The 18,174-nt window shown below is 36.2% G+C and overlaps 1 protein-coding gene across 10 annotated transcripts in view; it reads left to right on the plus strand.

The window, feature by feature from the left end:
* LOC141404370 (prostatic acid phosphatase) overlaps positions 1-3,714 on the plus strand; it is a 44,091-nt gene extending 40,377 nt beyond the window's left edge. For all 10 annotated transcript variants that reach the window (XM_073987917.1, XM_073987918.1, XM_073987919.1 and 7 more), the window contains 5 exons: positions 2,295-2,378; positions 2,452-2,610; positions 2,686-2,871; positions 2,951-3,292; positions 3,372-3,714. In XM_073987917.1, the coding sequence (XP_073844018.1) occupies positions 2,295-2,378; positions 2,452-2,610; positions 2,686-2,871; positions 2,951-3,292; positions 3,372-3,557 (957 nt within the window). In that variant the 3' untranslated portion in view covers positions 3,558-3,714. The remainder of the gene's footprint in view (positions 1-2,294; positions 2,379-2,451; positions 2,611-2,685; positions 2,872-2,950; positions 3,293-3,371) is intronic.
* Positions 3,715-18,174: the final 14,460 nt, after the last annotated feature.

Here is an 18,174-nt window from a genome sequence, read left to right on the forward strand (position 1 = left end):
TACCGGTACATCAACACGACAAGATGTTGTCGATGCAGTACCCGGTTGGGTGTAACCGCCGTGAGCATTCCTGAAACGATCTAGTGGACAGGCTTCAACCACCCTGGCACGTCAGGAGAAATCTTCATGATCTGGAGAGAGATCCAAAGGTATAATCGAGAACCTCTAGATAATTCATATTGATACAGTTGCGCAGGCAGTACAAAGATGCAGTGTGAAGACCACCCCTACTATCGCTGCAGAAGAACGGTAGCTGCTAAGGCGAACACGAGAGCTTTTAGCCCAGTTAAGATCCGGACGATGCATCATGCACATTACCCTGCATTTGTTTAATTGTCCAGCTAAATCCACTTACCTGTCTCCTGATTTTTATGGACGAAGCCGGTCCAGTTTGCAGATTTTTTAAATCTGGATACAGAGAAACAAGAACCAGATAACTGAATAAAATATACGAACGAACATATGTATTTGAGCTGCTACAACAACAACGAACTCTCTGAAATAGGGACGCTTATCCGTTAGGTTCAGTGAAATCGAAAGAATTATTTCCAAATCTTAACCAACCCATGGAGCAGTATTGAATATTTTCATGGTTTCCTTCGGGACGATGGGGGTTTATAGAGAACTGCCCCATTGTTTACAGCAGCACCAGGCAACCCATACCAACGTACATTGCGTTGTTTGCCTTAGTATTGGAGACATAACATGCTTAATAGTCATTTCGCTAAGAGGACGCATCCACAAAAAACAAAAGAAGCGACACACAACCTTCTTCATTGCCTGCTCAGCTGAGACTAAATTGTTTTGTTCTCTCCACATCAGTGTTCACCAGCAACAACAAATTCAACCGCTGCGTTTGTGTTGGGCACACACATGAGATTATCTATCCCTCTCTAGATAAACATCGTGTGCGTTAATTCATTGCTAAAACAAAGAAGATGATCGGTGGTGAGAGTAACGTTCAAACTCACCACAATTGAGACTGTGTGTGTTCACACAGACACGGCTCGCGAGTCCAGTGGTGATTAACACTGCTCCACATGTTGTATACGTGAATCAGCATTCGGCACACAACAACAACAACTTTAGCAAAACACTGTTGTCAGTCCATGGTTTTTCTATTAGTGAGTGGAGACAGAAGCTCTCTGTGCTTGCTCGCGAGTAAAGAGGTGCCGAATTCTGATGTGAATAAATGTACGCTCCCAAAGAGCGTGCGTGCACCCTTTGCCTGATGCTGGTTTACAGCAGTGTTCACCAGCAACAACAAATTCAACCGCTGCGTTTGTGTTGGGCACACACACGAGATTATCTATCCCTCTCTAGATAAACATCGTGTGAGTTAATTCATTGCTAAAACAAAGAAGATGGTCGGTGGTGAGAGCAACGTTCAAACTCACCACAATTGAGACTGTGTGTGTTCACACAGACACGGCTCGCGAGCCCAGTGGTGATTAACACTGGTTTACAGTATCACTTTAAAGCAGAATTCGGCACACAACAACAACAATTTGAGCAAACACTGTTGTCAGCGCATGGTTTTTCAATTAGTGAGTGGAGAGAGCAGCTCTCTTTGCTTTCTCACGAGTAAAGAGGTGCCGAATTCTGCTTTAAAGTAATAGGCATAGGAAACCAAGCGTTTTTATTGGCAAACGGAAATAAACATTCCATGAAATTATTGTTCACACATAAAGGCTCCATTAGCAGCCTGCCTCTACCGACGCTTTTAAACATCCCTCAGTTATGCGACCACATATGAAGCATTAAAAATAAATTACTATGCAAATGCAAAAGTACTTCGCTGCAGAATGAAAACGCATTTCAGACACCACATAACCAAACCGGGTGAAATATATGGTCAGGTGGTATATCATTGTAACAGTGTTGAGGATTTCCATGATGAATTGGACAAAAATCCCAGTTACAAAGGTTGGTCTGAAACTACCACAACCAAACAAACGAGACAAAAAACTATTACAGTTAACAATCTTGTATACATTTTCATGGATTTATTTATTTATTTGTTTTTGTATTTTTTCCTTATTTTTGCATGTCATTTTTCCTGATGGTTTTGCTTACTTTTTAACCAAAAACAACAATGATGATTTGGTTGCCCTTGCCTTGGTCTATGTTGCGGTGGTATGTGGCAATAAATCACTGCATGCTGCACTTGTTGTGGCAACAACAATCCTATGATGATGTTGTCTCGTAAACAATCTACTTTACTTGTCTACTTCAAATTGAACCGAAATGAATGTCTCGTGTCTGGTTCCCCCCACCCTTGTCATACATAATAGAGTGGTAAACGTGAACTATTCAGCATTGGTAACTGGTTGCGAAAACGTTATGGTAACTTTTTCGATAGTTACTATTTTCCCGATGTAAGTTAAAAAATATTTGGAAACAAAACCAATACTCAGTAATAATAATAATGGGAAAAAAAATATTTTATAGCTGGTCCATGCTCAGGCCACGGGTGTGCCTCGGACCCACATGAGCCTACAAACTGTGTTGGCCAGTCTTTTTCCACCCAAAGGGACTCCCATGGAATGGAATTCGAAATTTAATTGGCAACCTGTTCCGGTATTTTCCCAAGAATTAAATGAGGATACGGTAAGCAAAAAATGTTTGCAATTGAATATGTGTTTGGTTTATTTGATTTGTGTTTTTTTTTTTTTTAATTTACAGCTTTTATTGGTTCGCACACCATGCCCCCGCTATCACGAGGCTTTCACAGAAGTATTAAGTTCTGCCAAAGTACAAGAAGAAATTAAACCTCATGCGTATTTATTCAGTGAATTAACGAAACTAACTGGTTTAAATGTTACCGAACCTGAGGATATCAATTCGCTGTATCTGACTCTGTTGGCTGAGGTTTGTATGAAATTGTATTGAGTGTAAATATGAGATATTTTATTTTACCAAATTTGTTATTACTTTCTTTCATCAATAGACTGAATACGGCTTGGAATTACCCGCCTGGACTAAACAATATTTCCCCGACAAATTGCAATACCTGGCCGAGCAAAGTTACATTTACAACGCTTACACACGTGAAATGCAAAAAATAAAGGCTGGTCCTTTCTTAACTAAAATGTTTAATGAAATGAAAGATAAGTCCCACAATGCCTTAAAACCTGCCGGACGTAAATTATTCATTTACAGTGGCCATGATTCTACCGTGGTTAATATTATGCAAGCTCTGAAAATTTGGAAACGGCAGCTGCCACGTTATTCCTCGATGACATTGTTTGAGTTACACAAAAATAAGGATAGCGGACAATATTATGTTGAGGTAATTTCTGAAGGAAATTAATTTAATAATATTATCAATAATTAAAATATTTTTTGTTTGTTTTCATTTCTAACTACAGATCTATTTCCGTAATAATCCCAAAGATTCTGCCCTACCTCTTACTGTACCTGGCTGTGATTTCCAATGCCCATTGGAAAAACTTATTGCATTAAGTTCGGATGTCTTGATTGATAATGTACGCGATGCAAAACGTTGTGTTTCAAAGAATGAAGAATTTACAGAACCTCCACTACGTGGTCCATAGGCTTAAGGTCATAAAGAATCTCAGGAATTAGTTTAATTTTTCTATAAGTACTGTGTTTTCTACTTATTATTATTATTTTTGATTTAGTTATTTTTGTTTGCATAGAAATTTAGTTTCATTTTGTAACATTATTAAAGTTGAATTAGAATACCTCAAATACATACATATATTGAATTTATTTATTGTTAAATTGCAATAGATGTTTGGAAAACACAGTTGAAATTTTGAAGTTTTGCTGATCAGTAGTGCGATTTCTTAAAAAGAGATTTAATTATTCGTCAACGAAACTTTCAAAGCTTTAGCGACCAACTGACGCTGGATAGAGTTAAAAAAGACAGAAGCTCTTAGAGCCTTTCACTACCCAACGAATGCCATAAAATGCGGGAATTAAATTAAAGAATGACTTTTACCTCCATAGAAGTCTGAAATTACAGTGCCCGAAATAAACATAGGTTCACATGTAAATTTCTATTTTTTTCATAATTCAGATAAATTTTATAGGATTTTATAATTTTGTGTTATGGAGTTGGACTCTCCCTATGATATCAATATATCAATTATTTGAATTTGCGACAAAATAAAAATTTGTAAAATTGTTTCCCTTATTTTTGTTGCGAAATAATAATAGGTTCAGGGCAATTATTGGGGATTTACATGTATAAATTTGAAGAAAACTTTTTACAAATCGTTGTTTTTTAGATCGCCGATGTCCAACGAGTAATTTAGATTAGATGTTGTCCGCAAATTATTTTCAAAATGCAGATTTGTTCAACACTTTAAAGCAGTTTTTAAGAAACAAAATTTTAACGTGGGAGAGGAGGTGAATCTTTTGTTGTCAGAGGCAAGGATCATTTCAGATTGCATGAAAAGAGTATCAATCAAAAAACTGAATCCAGTTTTTAAAAAAGTTTCATAAGTTGGGCGCAAATTTCAACGTGAAAAAAGTCTGTAGGGTTCTCCAACGCCACTATGACGGCAAGAATCGCTTATTTTTCCCATTTATTGCAGTTAAAATAATTTTGCATCCAAAACAACAGTCAACTTGATCTTCAGCTATCGAAAATGCGATGTAAACAAACGTTAGTAAGCTCGAATCGACCAAGGAAGAATACAAAAATTTCCAAGTAAAACTGCAACCGAGCCCAAAAAAGAAAACCGGCAGATTTCGACTAACAATTCTGTGAGCTCTCATGCCAAATGGCTAGGAAGGATTTTTTCTATTACTCAAACAATTTTCCATCCATTTTTCATAAGCATTTTTACCTAAACCTACGTCTGTTCTTCTTCAGGCTCGATTGCTGTTTTCCCTGGCAATTTTTGTATTCTTCCTAGGTCGATTCGAGCTTACTAACGTTTGTTTACATCGCATTTTCGATGCCGGAAGATCACGTTGACTGTTGTTTTGAGATGCAAAATTATTTAAACTCCAATAAATGGGAAAATAAGCGATTCTTGCCGTCAAAGTGGTGTTGGAGAACCCTCCAGACTTTTTTGACTTTCAAATTTTGCGCCCAATTTCTAAAACATTTTAATAAATTGGATTTAGTTGTTTGATTGTTACTCTTTTCATGCAATTTGAAGTGATCATTGCCTCTGACAACCACAGATTCGCCTCCTCTCCCACGTTAAAAATTTGTTTCTTGAAAACTGCTTTAAAGTGTTGAACAAGTCTGCGTTTTGAAAATAATTCGGAGACAACTTCTAAACTAAATTACTCGTTGGACATCGGCGATTTAAAAACACAACGATTTGTAAAAAGTTTTCCTAAAATTTATACGTGTAAATCCGCAAAAATTGGCCTGAAACTATCATTTTTTCGCACCTAAAATAAGGAAAAAAATTTTATATTTTTATTTTGTTGCAAAACCAAATAACTGATATATTGACATCATGGGGAATGCCCAACTCCAAAATACAAAATTATAAAATCCTATAAAAGTCATCTGAATTATGAAAAAATTACAAATTTACATGTGAACCTATGTTTATTTCGGGCACTGTATAAGCAATGTCTTATTCAGGGTTGAGGGTGAATTTTCCTGATTAGATTTTTTAATTTACTAAGAAAATGTAAGTCTTTTCAAAAATGACTAAAGTAAAAGTGGTAGATTTACAAATTCTGTACAAAAATGTATTTTAAACGATGCGCACTTGCGCCGACTACTATCTGAATATAATCGTGACTCCTGTCGTCTCTCTAAGATTACAAAGGGGTTAAGGCTTGTAACATAGAAGAAGGCTACAATAATGTTGTATGAATACCAGATTATATTTAGCGGCTGAAATGGGCGTAATGTAGAATAATGTATATTTATATTCTCATTCCATGACTTAAATTAGCAACCTGTGCGCTTATTCGTTACAAAATATCGAAATCATAAAAGAGCAATATCTAGGCTTTACATTTGTCTGGGTAGAGTTTTTCTACACATTGAGCCCTTTAGGAAAGCTCTCATGGGCCGTCATCGTTATTCTTTCTAAAACATATTTACAATGTAATACCGCACAGTGGTTCCATTTGGCCATAGGCCAAAAATAAAAAATTGAATGTCAAATTTTTGGTACAACATCTGGCGACTGTGACAGCTATGACATGGAACTTTTTTAAAAATATATTAGTTTTTACTTCATTCGCACGCTGAAATAGCTCCAAAAGTCGGAACATTTGACTAATATTTTTGTAGGGACTACAACTTGTCGGTGTCATGCTTATGTGTTCCATACGAGATTTTTGACCTTTTGAGATATAGGTGGTTTCTAGGGTTTTCGCGTATGCTCCTTTTTCTATGTGCCCAGTTTCCAAGATATATGTATGTACATACATGTTTCGACCCGAAAGTTTGAGTTTTCTTCAGGTATGAAATTAATATTATTTTAACTCACAAATTTAACAACGCATTAAAGAAATCAGGGTGTGGATTCTTGTTCAATGAAAATTTGACTCGAAAAATATTTGCTTTATAACATTTTTCAGTTGACTTTTTTTTTTCCTTTATAATTTGCTCTGTTCCAGAAACTGCAAGAAGCTACTATTTTTTACTACGATAACATTTTTTCCTTTATGTTATCGGAAAAAATAGTAAAAATTAGTTGATTCTTGCAGTTCTGGAACAGACTGATTGTTTTCATTTCAAATTTTTCATTTGACATTTATTTCCTTTATAAAAGTTTTCATTTCAAATTTTCATAGAACCAGAATTCAGCCACAGAACTTTAAATTTCGATCTAGAAGGTTTGCATTTATTGGGACAGATATGGGAAATGTTTTTGTCACATTGTTCCATGTGTTATACAATATTTTACATTTGTGTCATAAGCGTGGATATGGAACAAATCGACAAAAGTTCTATTTTTAAAAGTTTGTCTATAACTTTTATAATATAACAGATATTAACGCCTGTAGTGGGATTCTCTAACTTGTTTTTGGGTTACCGTCAAAAATCGGTAAAATTAAAATCCAAAGTGAGGCAGGGCTATAGTCGGGTCGGGGCCGACTATGTGATACCCGACACCACTACCCCTGAGCATAAGCTTTTGACTGATAAAATTCAGAATATTAAAATTGGGATAGCTTAGATTAATGCAGGTCAATTTTGTTGAAAAACATTTAAGTGCATCGTCAGTACAACTCAAATAAAAAACTGGAAAAGTGGGATGTACGCCAACCATCAATAGGCTTTTTTTCTCTGTGAGACCCCAATCAACCCCCAAAATTTCGTGAGGATCCGATCAAAATTCCGACCTGTGTGTGATTGCACAAAAAATGGATAAAGGGGATGCGTTACCGACTTTTGCGATATCTCTGTTGTTTGACCACCTGTGACAACCTACTTCACATCGTTGTAAAGGTGATATTTTCTACTTTCCTTGCCATGTTTTGCTTTCGATATACCTCTTACTGAAGAGAGATATTCGCTTTGAAATAAAGCGTTGGCCTTTTCTCCAAATAAGTTTTTTTTTTCAAATTCCGATCCTGAATAATATCCGACCATTACCAAAATCAATAGGTTGTTTCCTCTTTGGGACCCCCATTAACACCCAAAATTTCGTGACGATCCAATAAAAATTGCAACGTGTAGCGTGATTACAAAAAAAATTAAAAAATGGGATATATTACCGACTATTGCGTTATCTCCATTATTTGGCCACCTACGCCAACCTGCTTTACATCATTGTAAAGATGGGATTTTCTACTTTCATAGTCAATCTTTGTTTTTGGAAGGTCCCCAACCAAAGCTGTGATATTCGTCATTATTATTAAAATCGCAAAAATGAAAACTTGGGTTCTATTAGCGGCTATTGCGATATCTTCGTTGTTTGAACACCTTCGACAACCTACGTTACATCGTTGCAAAGGTGATATTTTCTACTTTCATCAGCAGGTTCTGCTTTTGATATACTTCTTATAGAAGCGGAGATATTCGCTTTGAAACGTTGACTTTTTCTCCAAATAAGTTTTTTGCCCATTCCGACCCCTGAATATTATCCGACCATCACCAAAATCAATAGGCTTCTTCCCCTCCGGGACCTTTATCAAAACCCAAATTTTGGTGACGATCGGATTTAAATTGCGACCTGTAACGTGATTACAAGGTTTAGATGGACAGACGGACGGACGGACACACACATCGAGATCGATTCATCTCTTCAAGACAATAATTTTGGTAAATATAAGTATGGGTCTACGACAGCGCCGAACAGAGAAATATAAACAAAACAAATTAATGTGTGAATGTATGAGTGAAAAAAGCAACAACCAAATGATGTTTTTTGTTTGTTTTGTTCACGCACAGTGACAAAAATATTTCTAGATAATATATCGTAAATTTTTTTGAAATTTTTATCAATGAGACCTAGTGACCTAAATACACTGTAACAAAAATATTGCAGTTCTACGTCTTGCAGTGTTCCCATGTAACGAATCATCCTGAATTGAAGTATTTTACTGTTACCAACAGATTATTCAACCGAATTTGCTGTAATACGGTACAAGGAATTCTTATTGCACAGTAAACCTCCTCGCGAAAAATTGTCAGTATTGATTGGTTCTTGATTTGGTATATTACATATATGATTTATATCTCGATTTATTTCAGCAGATTTTAATCAAATATTCAAAAGGAATAGATTTTAATAATGAACTCAAAGTTCAGAACACCACCATATTAAGAAATGTGATATCGGTCCACTTTTGACCACAGTCTCCATATAGGGTAATCATCCATTTTCGGTACTTTATAAATTTTAATCACCTTTTTCTGCAGAATTATCTGTAATAATGTATTTTTGGCTCTCAGTGCGTGGAAAATCTCCACGTTTTGGCAATGTTCAGCATTAGGGTGTCCCAAACAAAAAAAGTATTTATTTAAGTGAATACCCCCAAAACTTTCCATTTTCTTTCACGACTTTTCAGTGCAACTCCAAGTTATCCTGATAATAGCAATCGCGAATAGCACAAAAAGCATTATACATACATATAAGAAAGCATAATAAAATTACTTAAAAATGTTCCAATAAATATAAATTCAGCACCAAAAAACAGACTTAATCTTTTGGTCATAACTGACAACACAGCAATTGTCCGCAAAAAGTCTAAACAGTTTTCAAATCTACAGACCCTTGGCTTCAATTTGGTATTTTGGCGATTCTTTCAAATGCTTGGAAAGTAACTAAAACTTAAGGGAAATCCACACATCTAAAATCAATATTTTCATTTTGACCAATATTATAATTAAACAAGTAAAAAAGTATCAATCGGCTTTGCCGACAGAGATATACCCTCAGCCTGTATATATTGAAACAATTTTTTCCCAAAAAACTTATGTATTTAGGTTTTTTCTTTAATTTTGGGAATTTGAACCGACAAAAATGTTCATTAAGATTAGAGATCAAAAGTTTTCCGGAGGAGATACTAAAAGGAAGTGGTAAGGGTTTTTTACACCCTTCGGGATGTTTGCTCAAGAAGTACGGACTCGCCCCTGAAAAAAAACGTTCACCATCGTAAATGAGGCAGCGAATGCAAGTTGCTTTAACAAAAATCAAAGTGATTCGATAGCAGGTCTTAAAGTGAACTTATCCAACATTTTGTGTGGGAGGTACCGGATGGAGTGGACAAATCTAGTCCATATTTGAACCTGATCTATATCTAGTAGATATATTAGGATGTGTAAACTATGGACCAATTCGGCCACTCCCTTCAAGAGTTACAGTATGAACAAACTTTCCGAACATTTTTGAACTTTTGTGGGGGAGGTACCTGAAGGAGTGGACCGATATGGCTTATATTCAAACTTAAACTATGTTTTGGCAAAATATTACTAAGGCCAAATTTTGGACCGAATCGGCAGATCCGTTCTAGATTTATCTTGCGCTCCAACTACATCACACGGTGTCATAGGGGTGTTTTGCAACTTTCAGGCTATTTTCTCGGGAAGTATGGACTTGCCCCAAATGAAACTTGAACCGTCGTATGGAGGGCAGTGAATACAAGTTGCTAAAACAAAAATCAGAGCGATTCAAGAGATGGCCCTAAACTTAACATTTCCGAAATTTTGTGTGGGAGGTACCCGAAGGAGTAGGCCTATTGATTCTATATTGAATCATTATCTAAGTCTGGTACACATTTTACGATGGGCAAAGTATGGACCAAATCGAAGGGAGAGTTATAGTGGGAACAAATTTTCCGAACATTTTCGAACTTTTGAGGGGGAGGTACCGGAAGGAGTGGACCGATATTGCCCATCTTCGAACTTAAACTAAGTTTGCACAAAATATTACGAAAGCCAAAATTTGAATCGAATCGGTTCATCCGTTCGAGAGTTATCGTGCGCTCCAGCCAGCCAGACAGACAGACAGACAGACGGACGGACATTGCTCAATCGACTCCAAATTGTCTGAAACACATTTCGTCCAAACATACTTGGGGTCAAAACCATTATTTCGATGAGGCACATTTTGCCCGTATGAAAGTGTATATACCCTCGTTAGCATAAATGCTGAGGGTATAAATATTTGCAAATTAGAGGAATTGTTATAAGTAGGAAAACGAAGTTTAGGAAATTTACTAAATGATTCAACTTAAGCTGTTTCAGAAACTCGACTATAATATTACAATGTTTTCCTCAAAATTAGTCATGTTCGTAAGAATTTTCACCTGAAAAACCGCGAAAAATGGCAAAAAAGTTGAGTTTCGAAAAATGTGGATTGTTTGGAAGCGATTTGCATCCTTAAATTCTTACAATGATGATATTAATTTTTTGATTTTTGTCGTCGGGCGCACCCACTGTGCATAGTGGTGTAGGGTATAATTATAAAGCTCTATTTTAACTATTGCGAGCTGTGACGTACATGGTTATATCGACATAGAATTTTATGCTGATCAATAATGTATATATTTTATAGGATCTCTGACAATGGACTGAAATGGAAAATTAAATTATAACCTCCATATTGTGGTGGATGGTATAATAAACAAAGGTCAACTTTACAAAAACAATTTATCCGCCGATTTACTTTGGCAGTTTTGTTGTGATGTGTGTTTACTTTTTATTTTTAAAGCAAGACCCAGCTTAATCACAGATTTGTTGTTTTCAAGTTTTAAAAACAACAAATTTTTTAAATAGATTTACTTTACGGAAGGGCAGAGAATACTAGTTTCGTCCAACGCCACTTGGACTCATCAGTTCTCTTAGTTCTTTGCATTGAAGCAAAGAACTCTTCCCCAATTTTATGACGACTCAAGCTCAAGAATAAATGTGACCGACGAATTCGTTTAAATGCGAATTCAACAGAAACATTTAAAAACTCTCGTAGCCGCATATGCAAACCAAATTAAAATAAAATAACAGCCAATATAGACCGAAAATGGGAACCCTAAATGCCAAATTAAACACAATATTGACCGAAAGTGCAGTTAAAAACTTCGAAACCCGTCGACTATTCCAAAGCGTGAACGTGACAACTTCAGTCGAGCAGTTACCATTATATGTGGGTATACCAAAACATAGATTTTTTCCACTATTTTTGGTGAAGTGTTTTTTTTACCATTTTGAACACTAAATATAAAATAACATTAAATTTTTCAAAATACCTGAAAACGGGTGGTACCGTTACATATTCCAAAACGTGGATCTTGTTTACAATTTTTGTGGATAAGTTATCGGACAATTAGGAATCCTAAATGCTAAAATATAGCTAATTTGACTAGAAAATGTAGCTTAACAAAAGTAAAATACCTGGCGGTATTTATTTATAGGACTATACCAAAACGTGAATCGATATAGCCCATTTCCAATACTTATTGTCCTAGTAGTAATAGAAACGTCTGTATCAAATTATAAAGTTCTACCTTAAATATTTGATACAGTGAGTGGATTTCAATAGACGGAAAGACAGATAGATTGTTCGTTCTGTCGACTTAAAATTTTATGGTGATTAGTGGACAGCGGAATCCTATGCAAATGCATATATGGTTAGGATGGTCGTCGAGAAAATCTGATTAGACAGAAACTCGTTTTATCACAAAATAAAACCACGTTTTGATGTACCCCCATAGAACGGTATATCCCAATTTTCGGTATATTGAAGGTTTTAGCCTCATTAATCCATGCGGATTTTTTTTTCTTTTTTCTCCCATCGGACGCCTCCCCAGGCGAACCAAAAATAAAAGGAAAAAGGCAGCGTCTGATCGAGATTCGGCGGCAGCAAACATCGTCTGTACTCCATTGGAGCGGCTGAATATGTAGACGGAAAACTATAAACCCTTCAGAAGGCAACGGGAAACAACTGAAGTGACATCCCTTGAAAATCGTACAACATGAACAATACAACGCAAAATACACGGCCCTCAGTCTCCGGCCATGAGAGGGTGCTAAGAATCCCCGGAGGTAAAACCAAACAAAAATTAACAATTGGGACATGGAATGTCCGAAGTCTTTATGAAACTGGAAAACTGAACAACACCATCAGTGAAATGAATCGTCTTAAAATAGACATATTAGGTGTTAGCGAAACATGGTGGAAGGACAGTTGTGACTTTAGATCAGAAAATGTCACTGTTTACCACTCAGGAAATCAGCGCGGCCTTCATAGAAATGGAGTGTGTATCATTGTAAAAAACCACATAGCCTCATGCGTAACTGGGTATGTTCCACTGTCAGATAGAGTCATCCTACTCAAAATAATGGCAAAACCAATAAACATCAACATAATACAAATTTTTGCTCCCACATGCGATGCAAATGCCAATGACATCGAGGAAGTCTATAACAACATTGCGCAACTATTAAGAATGACAAAAAACCATGAAATAAATATTATACTAGGTGATTTTAATGCGAAGGTTGGTAACGATGAAGTTAAAGACATCACTGGGAAATATGGTCTTGGAGACCGAAACGATAGAGGTGACCGACTTATCCAATTCTGCCAAGAAAATAATATGAAGATCATGAACACATTTTATCGTCTACACCCCAGGAGATTATACACATGGAAATCACCGCAAGACAACCATGGACATATAGTAAGAAATCAAATAGACTATATATTGATAAACAAAAGATATAACTCCTGTGTTTCCAAGTGTACAACATATCCGGGTGCAGATGTTCCAACAGACCACAATCTATTGGTCTCAAAACTGCGCCTCAAACTTGCGCTTATACGGAAAAGGAAATCCCAGCCAAAAATCGATATCGGAAAACTTAGCGACCCTGCCATAAAAAACGAACCGCAACATCAAATCAACGGAGAATTAGAAAACATCAAGGGAGACAATCAGGATCTACTGTGGAACAACCTAAAAACGGCTATAAACACAGTAACTAAAAGCATCCTAGGAAACCGAACAATGGTAAGAACTAACAGAAGAAATTTGAAAACTTCGGGAAGAAAGAAGTATACATAAAAATAAAAATTATGAAAGGTACTGGGAAATAAACAAAGAAACAAGATAGGCAATCCGCGCAGCAAAAAATGACCAACTAAATAGAAAATGTCAAGAAATTGAATTTCTACAGTCCATACATGACGACTTTAACCTACATAAAAAGATAAAGGAATCTGCGGGGATGTATTGAAGAAAGACAAGTGCAATTATATTTAATGATAATAATGAAGCAGTGTTTGATATGGAGGGAAGAAAGACTATATGGAAAGATTATATAGAAAAACTTTTCACGGATGAGCAGCGAGCACCTCTTGAGAATAATATAAGCAATTATCTAGTTGGATCATCAATAACACGATTAGAAGTAGAACGCGCCGTACAAACTAAAGGATAAAAAAGCCACAGGACCAGATGAAATACCCTCTGAAGTCTTAAAACTAATAGATTCCAGCAATAAAGAACTCCACATCACCCTTTTCAACCACGTATACGACACTGGACAATATCCAGAAGATTGGCTCAAATCTACTTTCATAGCCATTCTCAAGAAAAAACAATGCAAAACGATATTGTGAATTCAGATTAATAAGTTTAATGAGTCACGTAGTGAAAGTATTCCTAAAAATAATTCATCAACGAATATATAGCAAGTGCGAACATGCTATGGGAAAAACGCAGTTTAGGTTTAAGGAAGGGATGGGTACCCGAGAAGCTCTATTCTGTTCACAAATCTTAGTCCAGAAATGCAGAGAAGCCCAAAAAGATGTTTTCATCTGCTTCATCGATTATGAGAAAGCCTTCGATACGGTTAACCATGATAAATTAATGGACATTTTGACATCTATCGGAGTACAAGGAAAATAATTACGATGTATTAAAAATTTGTATTGGAACCAAAAGGCACTCACAAGTGAAAAGTATAGGTAAGCAGAAAAAACGACCATCGCAACGTGAAGCTTACTATAAAGGAAACCGAAATCGAGAGGGTACACACATTTAAATATTTGGGAGTACTAATAAATGACCGTTGGGACTACTCAAAAGAAATTAACAGCCGAATAGAAATAGTGAGCGATGCCTTTTTAAACACAAAAAAGTATTAACAAGTCACGACATAAATGTGACAACAAAAATAATCCTTAAGGCAAGAATGGACGGAATGCGCGGAAGAGGTAGAAAACAAACAACCTGGCTCAAAAATATCCAGACATGGACCGGCTATAATGATGAATACACTCTTTTACAAGCCGCTAAGAACAGGGAGCTGAACATCATTGTGTAACAACAAATAATTATAAATATATACTTAATATCATATATGTATCATTGAAATATTATTGTACGATCACCAATATCCGAATAACGGATGAGTAAATAAAGAAGAAGAAGCCTCATTAAAACATCGAAATGGCTACACGTTGGTACTTAGTCTTTGTTGAGGGTATAAAACTTTCTACCTGGTATTTGTCGGTATAGGTCCATGTCTTCATATAGCCCCCATAGAACGGTACTTTTCGATTTTCGGTATTTTGAAGTTCATGTCCTCAATATCTCACCGAAATTTGTGATATTTGGTATTCAGAGTTAGCTGGGAAAATTTTTCACGTGAAATTGTCGGTATAGGTCCATGTATAGCCCCCATAGAACGGTACCTCCCGATGTTCGGTTTGTTCAAAGTTGCTACTCAATACCCCATCGAAATGACTGACATTTGGTAGTTAGTCTTCGTTCCCCACCGAAATAGCTGATATTTGGTATTAAGTTTTTGATAGGGGTATGAAACATTCAACCCGAAATGTGCCGGTATAGGTCGACGTCTTCAAATAGCCCCCATAGGACCGTACCTCCCGATTTACGGTATTTTGAAAGTTGTGGCCTCCATATACCACCGATATGACTGAAATTTAGTATTTAAACTGCCATGGGTGTATAAAATATTGCAGAAGAGAATTATCGGTATAAGCACTTTTCTTTAAATAACCCCCATAGAAGCGTACTTCCCGATTTTCGGTATTTTGAAGGTTGTGTCTTCAATATCCCATCGAGACGGTTGAATTGTAATATTTAGTCTCCGTTGGTGATATAAAACTTTCCACCGGAAATTTTCCGGTATTCTTCCATGTTTTTATATAGCGCCCATAGAAAAGCTCCTCCCAATTTTCGGTATTTTGAATGTTTTAGCCACATTATTCAACGGGAATAACTGAAATTTGGTATTTAGTCTTCGCTGGAGTTACGAAGCCTACCTCCAGAAATTTATCGGTACATGTCAACGTTTTATACAGTCTCCATAGAACGGTGCTCCCGATGTTGTTATCTATCCAAATCCAGAATATCCAGGTTTAGGTCTAGTCGGTATTGCCCAATTGTATTTATTTCGCTCAATTCTCTAAATTGTAAATATTGATTCATGTTTTGGAAAGAACAACGATGACACCCCATATGAGCTGTTTTGAAGGGAGTATTATCAGTTGAGATATATGTATTACTCCTGCAATTAAAGGAAGAGTTTAGTACTTTCATAAAAGAAATTAAACTAATTGTTCCTATTCACTTCAATACAGTTCGTGGTGGAGGGTATAAAAAGTTCGGCCCGGCCGAACTTAACGTTTTTTACTTGTTTCTTTATGTGCCGGAATCAGGAATTGAGATAGGTCTCTAAAATTTTGCACAGAGTCGTCTTTTGTTTGCAGGCATGTGGGAAAAGATGGGCTATATCAGTCCACGTTTTGGCATAACCCCCATATAAAGGTTACGCCCGATTTTGGATATTTTGAAGTTTTAATCGACAGCCAAATTGACATTTAGTGTTCAAAGCGGGCAGAAAACTACTCCAACAAAAATTGTGAACATAGACATACATTTATAAATAACCACCATATTACCGTACCGCCAGATTTTAGGTATTTTGAAGTTTAATATAAATTTTAGGGTACCGGGTGATCGAAAATCTCCTCCACTAAAAATTGTGCACTTAGGCCTACGTTTACCGTACAGCTCGATTTCAGATATTTTTAAGTTTTGTCGACATTTTCGGATCAAATTGGATGTAATTTTTCTTGTAGGGTTGCCAGTGTTCGGAAAACTTCCCGCAATCAATAGGTGCCTGCGTACATACCAAAATATTAAACTATTGGTCTGTTCCAGAACTGCGAGAATCTACTAATTTTTACTATTATTACCGATAACATAAAGGAAAAACTGTTATCGTAGTAAGAAATAGTAGATTCTTGCAGTTTCTGGAACAGAGCATATATGTATAATTTTCTGTGTGAACCCGCAATATCTCTTTGATAACAGCTATATCAAAACGTCCATCTTTACCCACAATCCTCTGTAGACATGTTTACACCCATGTCGAATACAATATGCCAAATTTCAACCATTTCGTTAGGATAATGTGGATAAAACCATCCAAATAATGAAATTCGGGCGGTACGCCCTCTGGGTGCTATATCAAAAAGTGGATCTTTACCTACCATTCGCAGCGGGAAAATCTTGTACCCCCAACGACAACAAAATACCAAATCCGCCATTTTGGTTAGATAATGTGGCTAAAATCGTCAAAATCCCGAAATTCGGGAGGTACCTTCTATAGGGTTATATCAAAACATACACCTATATAACAATTCCTGAAAGCAATGCTGTATATCCCCACCGAAGACTGTATACCGTATTTTACTCATTTCTGTAGGATAATGAATCTAAAACCATTAAAATACCGCAAATCGCGAGTTACTATTATAAGAGCTTTATCAAAACGTGGACTTTTACTGATAATTCTATGCTGAAATTATGTACATCCCCAACGATAACAACATACGATTTTTACATATTCCTGTCGGATAATGCGGCTAAAACCTTTAAAAACATAAAACCTAAAAATATGTTAAGGCATGGAACTATACTGATAATTCTCTTCTGAAATACCGAAAATACCGAAAATTGGAGGTACCGTTTTATGGGTGCTATATAAAGACGTGAACCTATACCGGCAAATTTCAGTTGGAAATTTTAATACCCCCAACGAAGACTAAATAACAAATTTCAAACATTTCGGTGGGATATTGGCCCCACAACCTTCAAAATACCGAAAATCGGGAGGTTCCCTTTTATGGTGGCTATATGATTTCAGGTGAAAAGTTGTATACCCCCAATGAAGACTAATGCCATGTTCATACGAGTACTTTAATTACGTTGCACAGTGTTGCCGCTTCCATACAAAAGTGGACAAAAATAGAAGGAGTTGACCTAGGTTGATGAATTTTTGTGCAAGTACTTATAAGGGCATAGGAAATGAAACATTTCAACTTTGGTCCATATCGGTTCAGATTTGGATATAGCCCCCATATATATCTTTAACCGATTTTGCTATTACTCGGTCAATTTTAATCGAATAGCCTTTAAATTTTATATGTGATATTTTCTTAGGCCCCTGAGTAGTTTCACCGATTTTCGTAAAATATGTCTTTCCCCGTTTTTGCTATAAATCGCTAAATTTTGATGAATAGCCCTCAAATTTAACATGGGATGTTTCCTCAGGCCACTATTCAGTTTTACCGATTTTGATTTGATTTCTCAAAAATCGGTACAAATTTGGATATAGCCTAAATATATATCTTTCACCAATTTTGCTATAAATCGGTCAATTTTTGAAAAATAGCCTACAAACACTGTGCAACATTTTTGAGCCAATCGCGTGCAAACAACTTCTGTCCAGAATTTTAT

This window comes from Musca autumnalis, unplaced genomic scaffold (assembly GCF_047663935.1).
Source record: "Musca autumnalis isolate F117 unplaced genomic scaffold, ASM4766393v1 scaffold_4, whole genome shotgun sequence".
Lineage (NCBI taxonomy): Eukaryota > Metazoa > Arthropoda > Insecta > Diptera > Muscidae > Musca > Musca autumnalis.